A 15,571-nucleotide genomic window follows, 5' to 3' on the forward strand; every position below is an offset into this window, starting at 1 on the left:
TATTGATTTTTTTCCGAGGCCGAATGTCACTGACCTTGATAGAGAATAAGATGAACATTAATCTGATATAACCTGGAAATTGATTTAGAATTGAAAAACGAGATGACAAATTGAATTTATTTGAATATTATTTACAATTAACGCTAATTATTATAGTAACAGAACATAACCTTCTGCAATAGCATTGAATTTCCAGCCTCCGTGACTTTTCGCTAATTGTCTTTCGATTGCATATCCGAGAATAATCGATACTTGCGGTTTTATAACAATACAAAGGTGACTTGTCATTGGCTGAACACCTGAACTTTAATGAATAGGTGTACTTTAATGAGGTGCATTAAAGGGCTACTACCAGGTGTATAATTACTTCATTTCGGCATGGTCGAGCATAAATAAATTAAACAAATTACATTTACAAAACGCGTATGTTCATAGTACGCATTAATATTGTGCAAAGTTCAAACATGAGAGAGGAAACCAAGAAATTGCAAATTTCGTCTTTTTTCAATATGAAGAACTAATCGCAGGATATGTGCTCAAATCCTTAAGCGGTTTAAAATAGTGTCCTGTAATGGTCGAATATAACAAAGACAACCAAGACATTATAAACTTCGTCTTACGTTGTATTTAATATGAAAAACTAATAGGAAGATCTATGCTAAAACATGAAGGGGTGGGAATGGAGAACACCGAATATTTTTATAACAGTGGAACAAACACGACAGGTCTCCTTTTACAGAGCGAGCTTCGACGAATTTCCTAATACTATACTAACTTGAATATAACATAGTGCTTATAATGCACGTCGCTAATGCTTTCCTCATCCGTATAGTTACACAAATATTGTGTCCGAGCAACTGTGATTAATTTGAATATTATGTTAAGAATGTAATTATAACTTTTCTGTCGGAGTAACAGCTGTCATGTATTTTTAAATATAATGTGATGTACAGTAGAACTTGGTTATAGCGACCTCGTTTTGTGAGACACCTCGCCTATAACGTCAAATATTCTGTGGTCCCAACTAATTCCCCATAAGACATATGCTTTCCTACCTTACTTAATATGACAAACGCATATTCGTCTACCTCGCATATAACGTCATTTTCAACCTCAGTTTGGAATAAGATTTTCTAACAACCAAAGTATTTTAAGAAGTATTTTGTTGAAATCTGACCCTGACAAATACTTTACAGTCTCCTTCTGTCATAGACCTCTGGAATGCAGGCGGATTCCCCACCCCATTGTAACCTGCCCGAATTCATGCGGTATTAGATCAGTTTCGACAGGAAGTTTTCACTAAGTGCACGCATTTTAACGCAGTATGGCCACTAAAAGAAGTGAGTGACGCTTTAGAAGTCATCAGAATTATGAACATGTTCTATGAAGCTAGGGAAGGGAGCAGTGAAATTGCAACTGAAATTATGAACATATAACTTAATTTAGTTCTAGAACGTGTGTATTGGGCATGTAGAATACAACAGAGTAAAATGACTGATTACTTCACTCCTAAGTAAAGTAGTTTGGTGAGTACTGAACAAACTGTTTTAATACAGAATACTGTATTTATAATTGTAGGCCTATGTGTATTTTATTATGTGGTCATTGTAGGCTTAAACGTCAATACATAAATCTAAAAGAAGTCTAATTAAGTTTGTTATTTTTCTTTTCCACCTCACTAGATTGATAATGTGAATCTCGGTTACTACGACACTCGTTTATAACAACATAATTTTTAAGGTCCCTTGGATGTCGTTATAACCAAGTTCTACTGTACTTATATCTACGTATATTTGTGTCGCTCTTTAATCATATTTTTATTATAAAATTACCTATCATATCTAAATAAAATTTCACAAGAATTGTTCTAAAGTCCATACTCAGCTAAAGGCATGATAAGATGGGAAGGGAGGGTAGGAGGAGCCAGCAAACTTCAAGGGCACGGATCATACAAGAGGCAAGACCGAGACACATCCACTTCTTCAAAGCAGACTTCGGTTATTGTCACGCTCGACAAACTTGAACCGAACATAGAGCTTGAAATTCACGACATTAATCAGTACAGTGAGTAATTTCAAGTAGGCCTATGCTTACATTTCCTTATCATTTCTTCACAGACTATTCTATAGTCACAATGCATAATGGCATGTATCTGACATGTCATTTTCATAACTTATTTAAAAAGAGATTTTGACAGTGCGGTATGCAGCTAGATGAGATTTGTTGCCTGATATATGTCTAGCACATAGCACTGTTTGCATTAGCTGTTATGGCTCTGGATTGAAAAATTTGAAAAAATCGTAGCTTGAAAACTAGACCCTTTCCGAAGTAGAAATTTATAAGGAGGTTTCTTATTTCAAATTGAAAGTATAGGCGAAGAATTGTTGTGAAAATCCATTACCACTTGGTGAGCCTTTCTTGTTAGTAATATCATCGTAACAGAAGGAAACAAAGAAAAACAAATGTTCCCATTTTAAATAAGTAGTTCTAAATATCTATTGTTTTGCCACAGGTAATTTGAAAGTTAGACAAGACCAAAATATGTAATCAATCCCTTACAAATAATACAAAACTAGTTACCTCGCCGGATTAATATTCGCAAATGAAGAAGAAGATAATAAATTACTCTAATAATTTGGCTAATATCGAGTAGCCTATTTTCTGTGCATACAGTAGGCCTATATATTGGGTCACTTAACGACGCTGTATCAACTACAGGATTATTTAGAGTTGATGGAATTGTTGATAGCGAGATGGGAATTGGGAAGATGAGACCAAAGACTCGTCATGTGATTAAAATGGTATTTAACTATTAGTCATTCAAGCTATCAAGCCAATAGATGATGTTTTAATTGGTGTTACGATCAGACAGATATTTCTTGTTTTTATGCAAAATGGACACACTTTTTTTTAAAGAAAAAGAAGAAGAAGGATTTATTGTTTCATCGACAGAACTATTATTATACTTATATGTATTAAGTCAATGGATTTCATTATAACTAGTTTCAGCCAATTAGAAGGAGACATTCAGTGTCTAAATTCTCTCTTTCTTTACTCGTGATTTCACCAACACTGTCCATATTTATTACCCTTTTATTATTATTATTTCTGACTTTTAAAATAAGCCATCTCCTGTGTTTGCGTGACGCTGAATCGTCTGATAGAATAAGTATTCCTTGCATTTTGTTCAAAGATTTGGTAGAAGGCTTCCTTATTTAATGATGTACCCAACAACGAATTGCAATAAAATTAGAACAATGAAAACATATTTATTTTATATTTAATAAATTTAAATTCTTTAACATATTTACAAATAATGTTATGACATAAGTTTATAATAACTTGCACAATCATGCGAAAACAACAAGTGCTGCATTCAATGAAGATGACTCAAAACAAACGAGGTACGTATAACAATGACTTAGAAGAGGAACTAGTAATGACCGCCGTGCTCCTGCACAGGCTCGTGTTTGAGCTGCGGATGATGGGCGTGGCCCGATCGCTTGACCACCGCGTTGAATCCGTTGTGCTTGTCAGCTGTGTACTCCACCGTCCGGATGGTGCCGTCGGCGTCCATCACGCTGTAGGAGCCCTTGACCACGTCGCCGTCCCTGGTCTCCCACTGGTTCTTAACGTCTCCGGTGTGGGGGTCGTGTACAGCGTAGTCGAACTTGTACTTGGGATGGGCCTGAAACAGAGTTAAGGGACGATGCTGTTTTATAGGTGTATTACAGACTATTTCGTTTATATGACGTCATTCCATTTTCGACCAATGAAGTGTAATGAAATTTTGAATTCCAACTAATCACAATCACACTTTGCGATAATTTTTGCAGCTAGATTTATCGCTATCAATTTGTCGCATGGTCGTTCTTTTGTTTAGTCGTTGTCGCCAACTATTTCCCCGTAAATTGATGATCATGAATACATTAAGATGCAACTACACGGTTAAACTTTTCTTTCAACTTTAAAGCAATGAATGCAAGATTGATATTTAATATTAATTAATATATTTACGCAGTGAAGACGACGTTCAAAACGGCGCACCATATAGACACAAAATCTTCATGCATCTTAATTGAACGTACCTTTTAAACTTGGTTCTTTCAATATTCTTCCCGGATTGCACGCATACGCGATTGGAATATTGAACGGTGTAGATGCAGCTTTAGTTCCGTTACACACTACAGCGAGAATGCGTTTGTCGAGCTATAAAAAATGTTTTCGTGTAGCACTAATTGTAACGGTCGAAATAAGACACAGCTGACATTGGTCCTCCTCCCACAGGTAACTTAATCTACAATTGTAGCCTATAAAATTTGTATTTTGTGAATAAAATGAAACAATTAATAGAAAGTCAGATGTTCAAATTTATGTAACATCATCGCATATCAAACCCAAAGACCTTGCATAGTAATAGTAAGGTCTTTGATCAAACTGCCTTCCATATGGCGTAATAAAATTCATGTTTTAATTAGGCCTTTCTATACAGAGATGGCTTCACTGTGTAACAACATGCCTCGCTGTGAATACATAAGTATTGGTATATAGCTGTCCCCACTGTTACTGTTAAATTAAATTATGATTTCAGGAGATAATGAAAATGTATTTATGTTATAAAAATAAGAGAAAAGTGCAGTACATGTAATTAACATTGTTAAACCTATATTTCGCTTTTCGCAATTGGCATTACTGAATTATAATAATCGAATTTCTTTATTGCAGTAATCGATATTCATCTACGAGTATTTCAACTTCACAATGTCTGAATAGGTTAAGTATTATTAATATACAATTATTAACATTTTGTGATCGAATTTTAGGGATATATTTTTACATGGTTATTTTATTCACGAAATAGTCCTAATAAATGTCGCATTACTACAGAAAATTTCCGCACCATGTCAAAATTCGTCTTCGAGCGAATAACTTATACTGTATATAAAAATAATGCAGAGAAAGAATGATTTAAATTGGAGTTTTCCGAAAGTAAGAGGTAACTTTAGTTACTAGTATATTCTTTATTTTCTACACAATCTTAAAATTTCTGGCACTGGTGTATGACACATAAAACCATGAAAATGAGTTTGTTTGTTTGTTCTGGTGGTCGTGTTATCAGTAGACATTTCCTTCTAAATTGACCTGCAAGATGGCCAGATATTAACTTAGCAGATTTTATTGGTTGTGGCACTATCTGAAGGAAAAAGTGTTCTTGAGCAAACCCACTATAATTGATGAGTTGAAGGATTCCATCGCACACACTATTACATATATTCCAGAAAACGAATTCACACCTGCTGTATACAGCGTTCAAGAGAGACTGTTATACTTGTACAAGAACAAAATGGTAGACACATACAACATCTACAATGAAGTTACCTCAATGGGTGGTGATGCCAAAAATCCCATTTCTTGAGTGTTATGCCAGTGTTAGAATTTTTAGACTGTTTAGGAATTGAAGAAAATACAAGCAATTGAAGGGTTCAGAACCATAGTGGGCCAAGCGCCATTTACTAAAACCGTAGAAAACAAGAGTTAAAATGAAGCTATTACCATAAGTCAATGGAAACATATAAGAAGTAATATAAAGTACAATGGAAGCTCTTAAGTTCGACAGAAAACAAGTTCGACATCCCATAGTTCGACTGCTTACATAGGAGAATTAGACACCCCCATATACAGGCACTAAGAAATGGGTTTTCCATTTGAATAGAATTGGTTCTGTGTCTTGTAGTGATACTTTTGTTAAACGAAAACAGAATATTGTATTGATTAGGACATCCATATTTAAACATTGATTTTAAATTAATGAACTCTTCTTCTTTTATTTGAGAATTGTGCTGTTTGTGAGATGGAACTATAGAAACCCACTGTGGTACTAGAAGCGCATACACAAGTCCCGGGGCGGACAGGAAATGCAAGTACAGTACTGCATTCGTTGATGGATACCAATAAGAATTTGTATTCATTTTACCTGCCACACTCACTACCCTTATTGGACTGAACTTTCAATTCTATTCAGTCGAACTTAGGAGAGTCCACTGTATACACATTAAAACTGAATGATATCTTAATCTTCATTAAACTATGGTATTCACTTAACTTTAACTCTTACTTTCTCCGTTTTTAATAAATGACGCTTGACCCACCCTTCAATTGAAGTTACCCCTTAATTTTGAAAACCCATACAGTATATGTCTCAGAATTCACCAACAAGAATTACGTAATATTAATCATGAACGGAAATGGAGACCAAAATATTTGTGACAAAATTGCTCGAACTCGGAAGCTTATGCGAATATCTAATTTTCCCACAACCGTCTTACAGCGATTTTATTTTCGTATGATTCAAATGAATGGAAAGCATTTATATTGAAAGCATGGATGCATATAGTAGAATGCGAAACTGTCAGCGCTATCTAATTTTGCCCGGCCGAAGTAATAAGTCTAGCGTCCACTGTTGTAGGTGGTGAACATTAGAACTACGTGCTGGGTAGAACCTCCAGAGTTCTCCACTTATCCGTTAGTGTTGGACAGCTAGATGAGAATACAAGATGGAAGCCAGAAATGTGCAAATAAAATTGAGACAAATGTTCTGTGCGTGAATGTAAGTGGTACGTTTGTGTATATACAGTCTATGTTAAACAGTGACATACATGAACCTTGTTAAAATAATATTTTTGAATGTATTGTAAAATATTAGACAGTTAATTGAAATTATTATATTACTAACTAGTTTTTGTAGATCTTTCCAATCCACTGTACACAAAATACAATTTCAATTATCAAACTTTTAGCTTAATTTTTGTCCGTTTTTGGTTACATTTTAATAAGTTGTATTAGAAGGTGGTTTAAAATAGACTGTCTCTTTCATCTTGCTGTTGGCTATAATATGAATTTTCAGTAGAAGATGGGAGAAATGAAAATATTAATGGTTTATTTTAAATTAGTTGTTCTTAGAAGGGGCGGGGAATGTTTTATTCTTGTAATTATACTTTTGGCCACTTGGTGCGCTCCTAAATGCTTGGAGTATTTATTTATTTGTTTATTGCGCTACCTGGTGTGCAACTACATGAATGGAGTAATTAATTAATTCTCCCGGCCAAAAACAGGTGACAGCAAGATCAATTGGACCAAATTACGCAATAATAGACCAACCGACAATTTGGGAAAAATGAGATATTTGCACAAATCTGTTGATGGTAGACTAATTTAACTCGGAAAATATCAAGAATGCGATATCTGCATTTTGCTATTTATAAACAAAAATTCGTTTATTGCATAAAATTCATTTATTTACTTTGCTTTGAAATATTAATTCAACTGCTGGTCTCTTATTAAAAATCGGTTAGCCTTTTTTGGTATTATTTGTGCTACGTTTTGTAATAGTATGAATGTTATAGCCTAATACTTTTTGCATAAAATGTTTTATTAAAAAGAAAACAGATATATTTCAATGACCAATATTTCGAAACAGATTTTTGGCGCTTGGTCTCTTATTTCGCAACTCCGTCCAATTTCTATATTAGCGCTTCTAGCCTTTGAAACGGGAAAAATCAAAAAGTTTTCGCATCCTATCAAATTCATCCTTGTTCAAAATGTAACATATTTCCTACTTCTATAACGGACATATTGAAAATTATAATCAAATTCATTCTTGTTCTCGAAGACAAATGTTAGGATGAGCTCTAAAATAAATTGGTCACGGATTTACATATGAATATTTCCCGTCATAAATTATGGCAATTTTTAAATGAATTCTTTCACAAATCAGCGACTTGGATACTTCTGTGTCAACTTACTGGGACATCCCTCGCTTAGTCCAAGAAGTTAATATCCTTTTCTTCGAGGATAGCGGCGTCTACCTTCAACCACTCTGCCCAGGCTTTTAACTTCTTAAACGATTCTACCCTGCTACTGTTGAGCAATGTTTTGAACGGTGGTCTACGATACCGCTTCCCTTTATGTGGTACCGAGTACGTTACGTCCATTTTCGGCTCCCTCTACAAAATTTCTCAAAGTTCCTTCAATGAAACGGCCAAAAACAGTGTGAGACAAGTGGCCTACAAGCTTGCAGCTCACATAGATTCTTACCGCAGTTCCAAATTCACTTGTAAGGAGGAGCGCTTCCCTGCTTTTTAATTGTTATTCCTATCACTTTCCTCATTTGATTGACTCATGGTTCCGTTGTCCGATTATCTACAAAATGTCCGTAGTTCAATTCTCCTTTCATGGCAAAATAAAATTACCAGTTCTTTACACCATAATTTTCCATCGCAAACTTAAATTGAACATAAAGCCTTTTACACTCCCCGCTAAAGATGAACTGCATTTGAAAAATCTGAAAGTTATGCTTGATTTAGAATCCCATGTAATTGTGGCACCCCGATCACGGCTTTATAATCTGAAATTGATTAATATAAAACATTTACTACATATTTTTGTCAAAAGTATCTCATAATTGCAATTCAAAATTGAAAGAAAGAGATTTTGAACAAAAAGTTCATATACGTCAGACCTTATAGCCTAATTAGAAATAAATATTTTTATAGAAACGAAATATTTTTGCGATTATTTTTGTGTTATTTATTACGTCATAGAAAGTTTGTTTTTAGGTGATACACTATAGTTTCTTAATATCATCTAAAAAAATATATTTTGTATCGGTATGCAAACACTTCATTCTTTTTATACAGAAGCACCATGCTTATGGTCACTATGGTAACAATTACATTTTTGAAAAAAACTTATTTGTCTTATTGTGAAAGTATGAAAGCAGTCATATTGGCGAAATCAACATGAAACAAATGTTCTTCACAGAAAATGGGAGAGTTGATGATATTATTTGGTGACAGAAGAGGTACACAACAAAATACATGTATAGTTTTTAACGAAGGTAATTTAAACCGGTCATCTGTTTCTCAAATATCTTATTTTCTGTTAAGAACACCTTGATTCATGTTGATTTCCATCAACAAAAATATTTTCGTAACTTAAGGACTAACAAAATATATTAATAATTTAATTGTTACCATAATAACCATAATCATAGTGATTCTGTATAAAAAAGTAGTGTAGTGCATAAAGCATGCATTTATAAGTAATATCAGAGATAAAAATTTGGAGATACAAATATTTTTTTTTTGTCCAAAGTATTTATTTAAAAATGTTCTACGTAATTTGATAAATAATTAACTGAAATATTCTATTACTATAAGTGCTTTTAATCACATAATACTTTTTATGTGTCAAACTACTTTTTCCTCATCCGAAATATTGCATAAAATATAAATATTTATGAAATTATTTGGTTAAAAGGTTGTGATTTGGAATGTTTTATAGCTGAATGTTAGTTTTATAAGTTGGCGGCATTGTAGAAGACTGTAATGGCTGGGTTTGTTGTGAATGTTCAAAACATGGTCAGTGTCGTGCGTTTTTGGAAATGTTTTTCTATTGTTTACTTTTTCGCCCATTTTCTCCGAAGTCCAAAATCCACAACATGCCTTTTACTCGTCTACCATTGTGGCTGAGGGCCAGCGGTCCCGGGTTCAATTCTCGGTCAGGACGAGTTGCCTGCGTGAGGCTTTTTCGGGGCTTTTCCCTCACTCTTATGGGTAAATATCAGGTAACTTTTATCAGGCGATTGGATTCCCACACATCTTCGCCACTTCCTTTCCTTTCCCATCATCCTTTCCTTATCATCCCGTTTCTGGTTTATCAGATCACTCTACCGGCGGCCTCCTGAAGCTGCTGACTCTCTCGACTGGCCTCTGTGGAATGTAGCTCAGCGATGTTGGATGGCTTCTGTAATGGCACCCGAGGCGGACCTACTCGGAGGAGGAGTTTCGCCTCGGACCGACAGGGGGGCCTTGGGGGAATTTGCTGAAGCAGGAATGGTATATGGATTCTGTCGGCTGTAGGGACTGGTTGTTAGGGAGTCATGTGGTTAGGGCGATGCGCGTAGGGGATCTGTGGCACGCAACTCATTCCATATCGAGGGTTGGATCAATAGATATCAAAAGGTCGCAGTGCTGGGCCATCCGTGTCTCGCTCAGTTAAATGCCATTCCAGTTCCATTCCATACCTTTTACTCAAAAACTAAGGTAACTAGAAGCATTAAGTTTTATAGCTTATCTGCAGTATTACATTGATTGCTAAGTTCTAGTTTCAGTTAATTTAGATAAAACATTTGATGTGCTTGAATATTAACATAATTTCATTTTTAAATAAGTCTGTTACAATGACTACGTAAACGGTAAAAAGTAAAAGGTAAAGGTATCCCCGTAACATGCCATGAAGGCACTTGGGGGGCATGGAGGTAGAGCCCCATGCTTTCCATGACCTCGGCACTGGACTACGTGATATTACTTTTGACCAATAAAACGGTACGAAACGATATGTTTCAACCAATCATGGCTGCTTACCGTATGACTTTTGTCATCTCCCTAGCATCTGTCTTTTATCACCTCCCTAGCATGTATTTGTTTTTATATCCTCCCTAGCTTTTGTTCCTTTGTTTGCCAACATTGTACTTTCAATAATTGTGTCTTTTAAAATAATTTGTTTATTTCATCATCTGTAATTAAAACTTTTCTATCATTTATTTTGTTTATACTATGTAGGTTATGTTATAGCTTCTGCTGTATGAGATTATGGATGTCACGTATCAGAGATTGTTTAATATCATACGAGTATATTGATAATCGAAGTGGAATGTAACTGTTTTAATAAAAATGAAACTGAATCAACAGGGCCTTCTTGATTGGTAATCGTATATAGAGTTCAATGAAGATTATATAGTTGGTTCAACTGGTAAAAATAGAACAGCCGATCTTAACGCACTACTGCCATCCAGCGGAATATTTATAATGATGAGATAGTACAACAATACATTTTCAAGATAGTATAGTATTTTTGTAAGTCAGTTAATATTTTATTGTATTAGAGTACTTTATTTCTTCTGATCGTGTAATAGTCAATAATTCCCACTCGAGTTTTGATTTTCTCTAGATAAATCAAAATCTCTAGTAAGATTACTATAGTTAATCATAAGTTACTATTTTCACAAGGTACTCTTTCTAAATAAGATTTCAGCAATTTTAAGATACTGATCAGCAATAAAATTTGCATAGAGATGTTTATAATACTTTCTGACGTGAAGGTCATATGAATAATTTAACATTGCTAATATAGGGCCTTTGATCTTACCTAAAGATGAGATTAATCTATAAAGTGACATTTGAAAATTCTCTCGATGACGTCGTAACTTTTAAGACGGTTATTTGAAGGATTTTTACAATTATTTTATTTATATGCTAAGTTTTCGGAGAAATATGTCTTTTAAATTCTATACAGAAGGTTTGATGTTCCTGAGCTTTTTATTCACAATCCCTTTATTGAATTTTAAGTGTAGCTTTGCCTACTTTTAAAAATCCTTTGTAGACTTACGGACTTACGTGATAATCGACGACTTCCTTAACGATGTTATGTTCATGTCCACCACCATGTCCACCATGGCCTCCTTGAACGTTGTAACCACCCTGGCCTCCGTATCCGCCATGCTGCGGATAGGAATGTACATAGGCAGAGAGTACAGCCATCATGGCTACGGCAGCAACCGCCTGAGAACAATTTTCAACACACTTTAGTTTGAGATATTTCCTCATCTGTGAGAAATATAATAAATAATAGATGTTAGATTTAAACAGTGAGTACCTACCGGTACTTAATCACTTCTGGTCGGAAAAATTGTTATTTGGGAGAACTTGAAACTTAATGTCAAGCTTTTGAGTGGCTTGGGGAAGAGTGATGATGATGATGATGATGATGATGATGATGATGATGATCCTCAAATCTGCTATGGAAAGAGGATCTCCCAGTAGCCTTGTTATGCTGCAGTATTCACAAAGAGCAGCCACAGCGTTCTTATTATTGTATATTCTTATAAGAAAGTTTTGTTTTTCTTATACAAGCTCATGTTTACCAATTTCTGTTGTATTCAATATTGATCATTATAACTACAGTGACATTTAAAACTTTTTCCTGCATGTAATAAAAACTTATTTCTGAAAAGTGGACTATTCTGAGACATGTAGAGTTGTTTATTTTAATACAATTAATTCTTTATTTGTTCTATATAAAATATATTAAAATTTACATAATTTTGTGACCTATTTTTTCTATTTTCAAAGAAATGGGCATTATTGTACTTTGCCTTTTGCAGAAATGCATGTTAAATCAGTGTATTTTTTTTATTTTATTTTAGTTGGTTATTTAACGACGCTGTATCAACTACTAGGTTATTTAGCGTCGATGAGATTGGTGATAGCGAGATGATATTTGGCGAGCTGAGGCCGAGTATTCGCCATAGATTACCTTGCATTCCCATTACGGTTGGGGAAAACCTCGGAAAAAACACAACCAGGTAATCAGCCCAAGCGGGGATCGAACCCGCGCCCGAACGCAACTTCAGACCGGCAGGCAAGCGCCTTAGCCGACTGAGCCACGCCGGTGGCTTAAATCAGTGTACAAAATTTCAGAATTCTAATGGTTGTGGAGTTACGAAATTTTAAAATTTTGGAAAATTTAATTTAAAGTAAAAAGTGAATTCTTAAAAATATTATTAATAACCTTTTTCTATACTTTTATAAGATATTTAAGTTCTGATAAGTCTTGTTGTAGTACCTTGTAATTTTTGTCCAATTGTAAGTTAATTTCCTTATAAAATTTTAGAAATTGAGCCTACATTTTCTGATAATATTTGTGGTCATTCACGTACATACGCCCATAAAATGAAAATTTTTATTGAAATAATGAAAAGAAGAAAAGTAAGAATTTTTACTTATGTTTAACAACAGAACAGAGATCTATAAATAATACAAAAAGAAGTGTCTTGAAAATATTTGTACAATCCCTTATATATTGACAATTTATTTACTTCTTGTTTTCCATTAATTGCTTTAATGTTTAATGATTTAATGTAAAATAACCGGATCAGGAAATTTAACCTTACTAATATTCAAATTTCATGCACATTAAAGAAAACAAACCTCATCGATATATAGGAAGCCTTATATATTACAGTTATTGCTATATTTTAACAACATGAAGTCCAGACCTGTGGAGTAACGGCTACCACGTCTGGTCGCGAAACCAGGTGGCCCGGGTTCGATTCCCGGTCGGAGCAAGTTACCTGGTTGAGATTTTTCCGGGGTTTTCCCTCAATCCAATATGAGCAAATACTGGGTAAGTTTCGGTGCTGGACCCCGGACTCACTTCACCAGCATTATCACTTTCATCTCGTTCAGGCGCTAAATAACCTGAGATGTTGATAAAGCGTCGTAAAATAAAATACTAAAAAATTAACAACATGAAACTTACTGTATAGTATTGGAAAAAAAACCGGACCGACCCTTGTAGCTGATACAAAAGAATCCTGTGCTGTGTATTGTGTCAAATTGTGGTAATTTCAATATGGATAGTGAAGCCAGAAGTATGTACTGCTATTTAATGTAAAAATACGCAGTTATCTTTGCCGAATAGAGGTAGAAATGTAATATTGATGCCAGATGAAAATAAAACTCTCAAAGGTTTTTTCGTCTGCAAGTTTGAGGCACTGAAGGAAACAAAAGACGATAAGAATCGAACAAATACAATAAATTTCATTGTTACAATTAATTATACAAGATGGATGTGTTTTGTGACTAGCAAAATTTGAATCTGTGACACTGAAATTAGCTAAAAGGTCGGTCCGGTTTTTTTTTTTGCCACTACTGTACTTGAAAGCTTCCAGGGACATAAAATCTCAATCAAGCGAGAAGTTATGATAATGGAGAAATTTACCAACCTCGCTCATTTGGTATTGCAAGAATTTGTTCCATTTTCGGAAGTATTGATTCTAAAATCGTCCTTTTGTGAAAAGCAGAACTTCTTTTGAATGATAGATTATTGTAAAATTAAAAGGCATCCATCACATTTCGCAAGTAAAGATTTTTGGGGCGCGAATTCTCTGCGTTTCAGTAATTTCAACTTATTTATTTTTAGATTAAAACTGAAATAAGTCAAGGGTGTCATTGGCTTGATAAAGGTGAACTTATTTCGTCACATGAGTGACTACGAGTATGAACTGAAAAAAGTTATAATTTATGAAGTCAGACTTTGTATAGTAAATATTTCAGAATCATCATTAAGTGAAACTTTTTTGGGCCTAAAGTATGACTTAATTCAACTATGAATACCGGCCTGAGAGTCCTAACCTGAACTTCGAATAGCTCCTTCCATCTACCCATTCTTCCACACTTCCTTCCTCTTTCCTTTCTGTGTCTATTGCGATCACGCATCCCGAAGCACACATACCTGTAAATTAAGCATAGTAGAGTAAGAGATGAGCAGCAGGATCAATTAAACTAGAGAGATGTTCTCGCAGTTGTATCTTGTGTGTGAATGATATGCTGTAACGGAGACATGCTCCGCTTATATACTGCAACTTATCTGCAGAAACGAATGTGCCATCCGCACGCAAGGAGACGAGCGTTGCTACGATACAGTGAGTACCATTTCACACCCATATGAGCATCGTTTCCAACACGTAAAAGAAAGTACAAAAGAAATGCTATCACAAGCAAAATCTCTGCAAGTGCAAATTAGGTTTAGTGGACATATTTAAATTAGGTTCATAATGGCCTTTGGTAGAGTCTATCTTATCTTTAGTAGGCCTATACAGGGTGATTCACGAGGAAAGGTAAAACATTTTGGATACAAATTCTGAAGTCATTCTGAGTGAAAAATTTCATATGAATATAGATCCATTTTCGAACGGTTACGGAGATATGACTCTTTGATTTCACAAAAACTTCTGAGATTCCATTGTACTAACTCACATTTAGAGACAGATAACGGACAAATTTAAAGTTTATATTCACATATGCATACATACCTAATGTTCTAGAAGTCGGGGTCGACGTTTTCGCACATTTTCAAAGGTACCTCCTTCTGCTTCAACGCACTGTTGCGCTCGGGCTTGAATCGCGCTCATCGCTCGGGAGAGTTGCACGTGGCTGTCTTTATGCCGCATCCAAAATACGATCGATTAGCGCTTCTCTCGTTTCCCCGTTCCTTTGCTATACCAAGTCTTTCACCCAACCCCATAGACAGTAAATACTCTTCGATATGGTACCCTTCAGTTCGGAAAGCGTCGTTCATATTCAGCGACGGCATGCAAGGTACTTCCATCGCACAAACCATAAACATACACAATATCGGCGTATTCTGCAGTCGAAAATTTATAAGGCATCTTGAAAAACACAACTTAACATTTCCGATAACCGTACCTGTATAACTACTGTACTGTAGGTAGCTGACTGAACTGCTGTGAACCGATAAGTGATAGCATATTTGTTGTGACAGTTGTAATGCCCCACCACCCGGTTTGTTTCTCTTCTCTTATCTACATCGCTCACAATGCAGATTCCGATGTTACGTCATTCATCGGTGATATTGTCTCACGTCAGTAGTGTATGGTAACGTCTGATTCACATTGGGGCGAGACGTTTTATCAAAAAAAAAAAAAATG

At 35.0% G+C, this 15,571-nt stretch overlaps 1 protein-coding gene across 1 annotated transcript; it reads right to left on the reverse strand.

The window, feature by feature from the left end:
- Window positions 1-3,307: 3,307 nt before the first annotated feature.
- On the reverse strand, window positions 3,308-14,510 carry LOC138691000 (cuticle protein 19-like). Its single transcript, XM_069812631.1, has 3 exons — window positions 14,356-14,510; window positions 11,457-11,621; window positions 3,308-3,688 (listed from the first exon to the last, which is right to left on the reverse strand). The coding sequence occupies exons 1-3, from the start codon at window positions 14,368-14,370 to the stop codon at window positions 3,434-3,436; spliced, it is 435 nt and encodes a 144-aa protein (XP_069668732.1). The 5' UTR covers window positions 14,371-14,510; the 3' UTR covers window positions 3,308-3,433.
- Between the last annotated feature and the right edge of the window lie 1,061 nt (window positions 14,511-15,571).

The sequence above is a fragment of the Periplaneta americana genome, chromosome 16 (assembly GCF_040183065.1).
Source record: "Periplaneta americana isolate PAMFEO1 chromosome 16, P.americana_PAMFEO1_priV1, whole genome shotgun sequence".
NCBI lineage: Eukaryota > Metazoa > Arthropoda > Insecta > Blattodea > Blattidae > Periplaneta > Periplaneta americana.

Bases quoted from the DNA above. Each gene is read 5' to 3' on its own strand.
- LOC138691000 (XM_069812631.1), bottom strand. The intron at 3,689-11,456 runs GTAAGTCCGTAA...ACTCTGTTTCAG, and splicing joins AGGAAGTCGTCGATTATCAC to GCCCATCCCAAGTACAAGTT.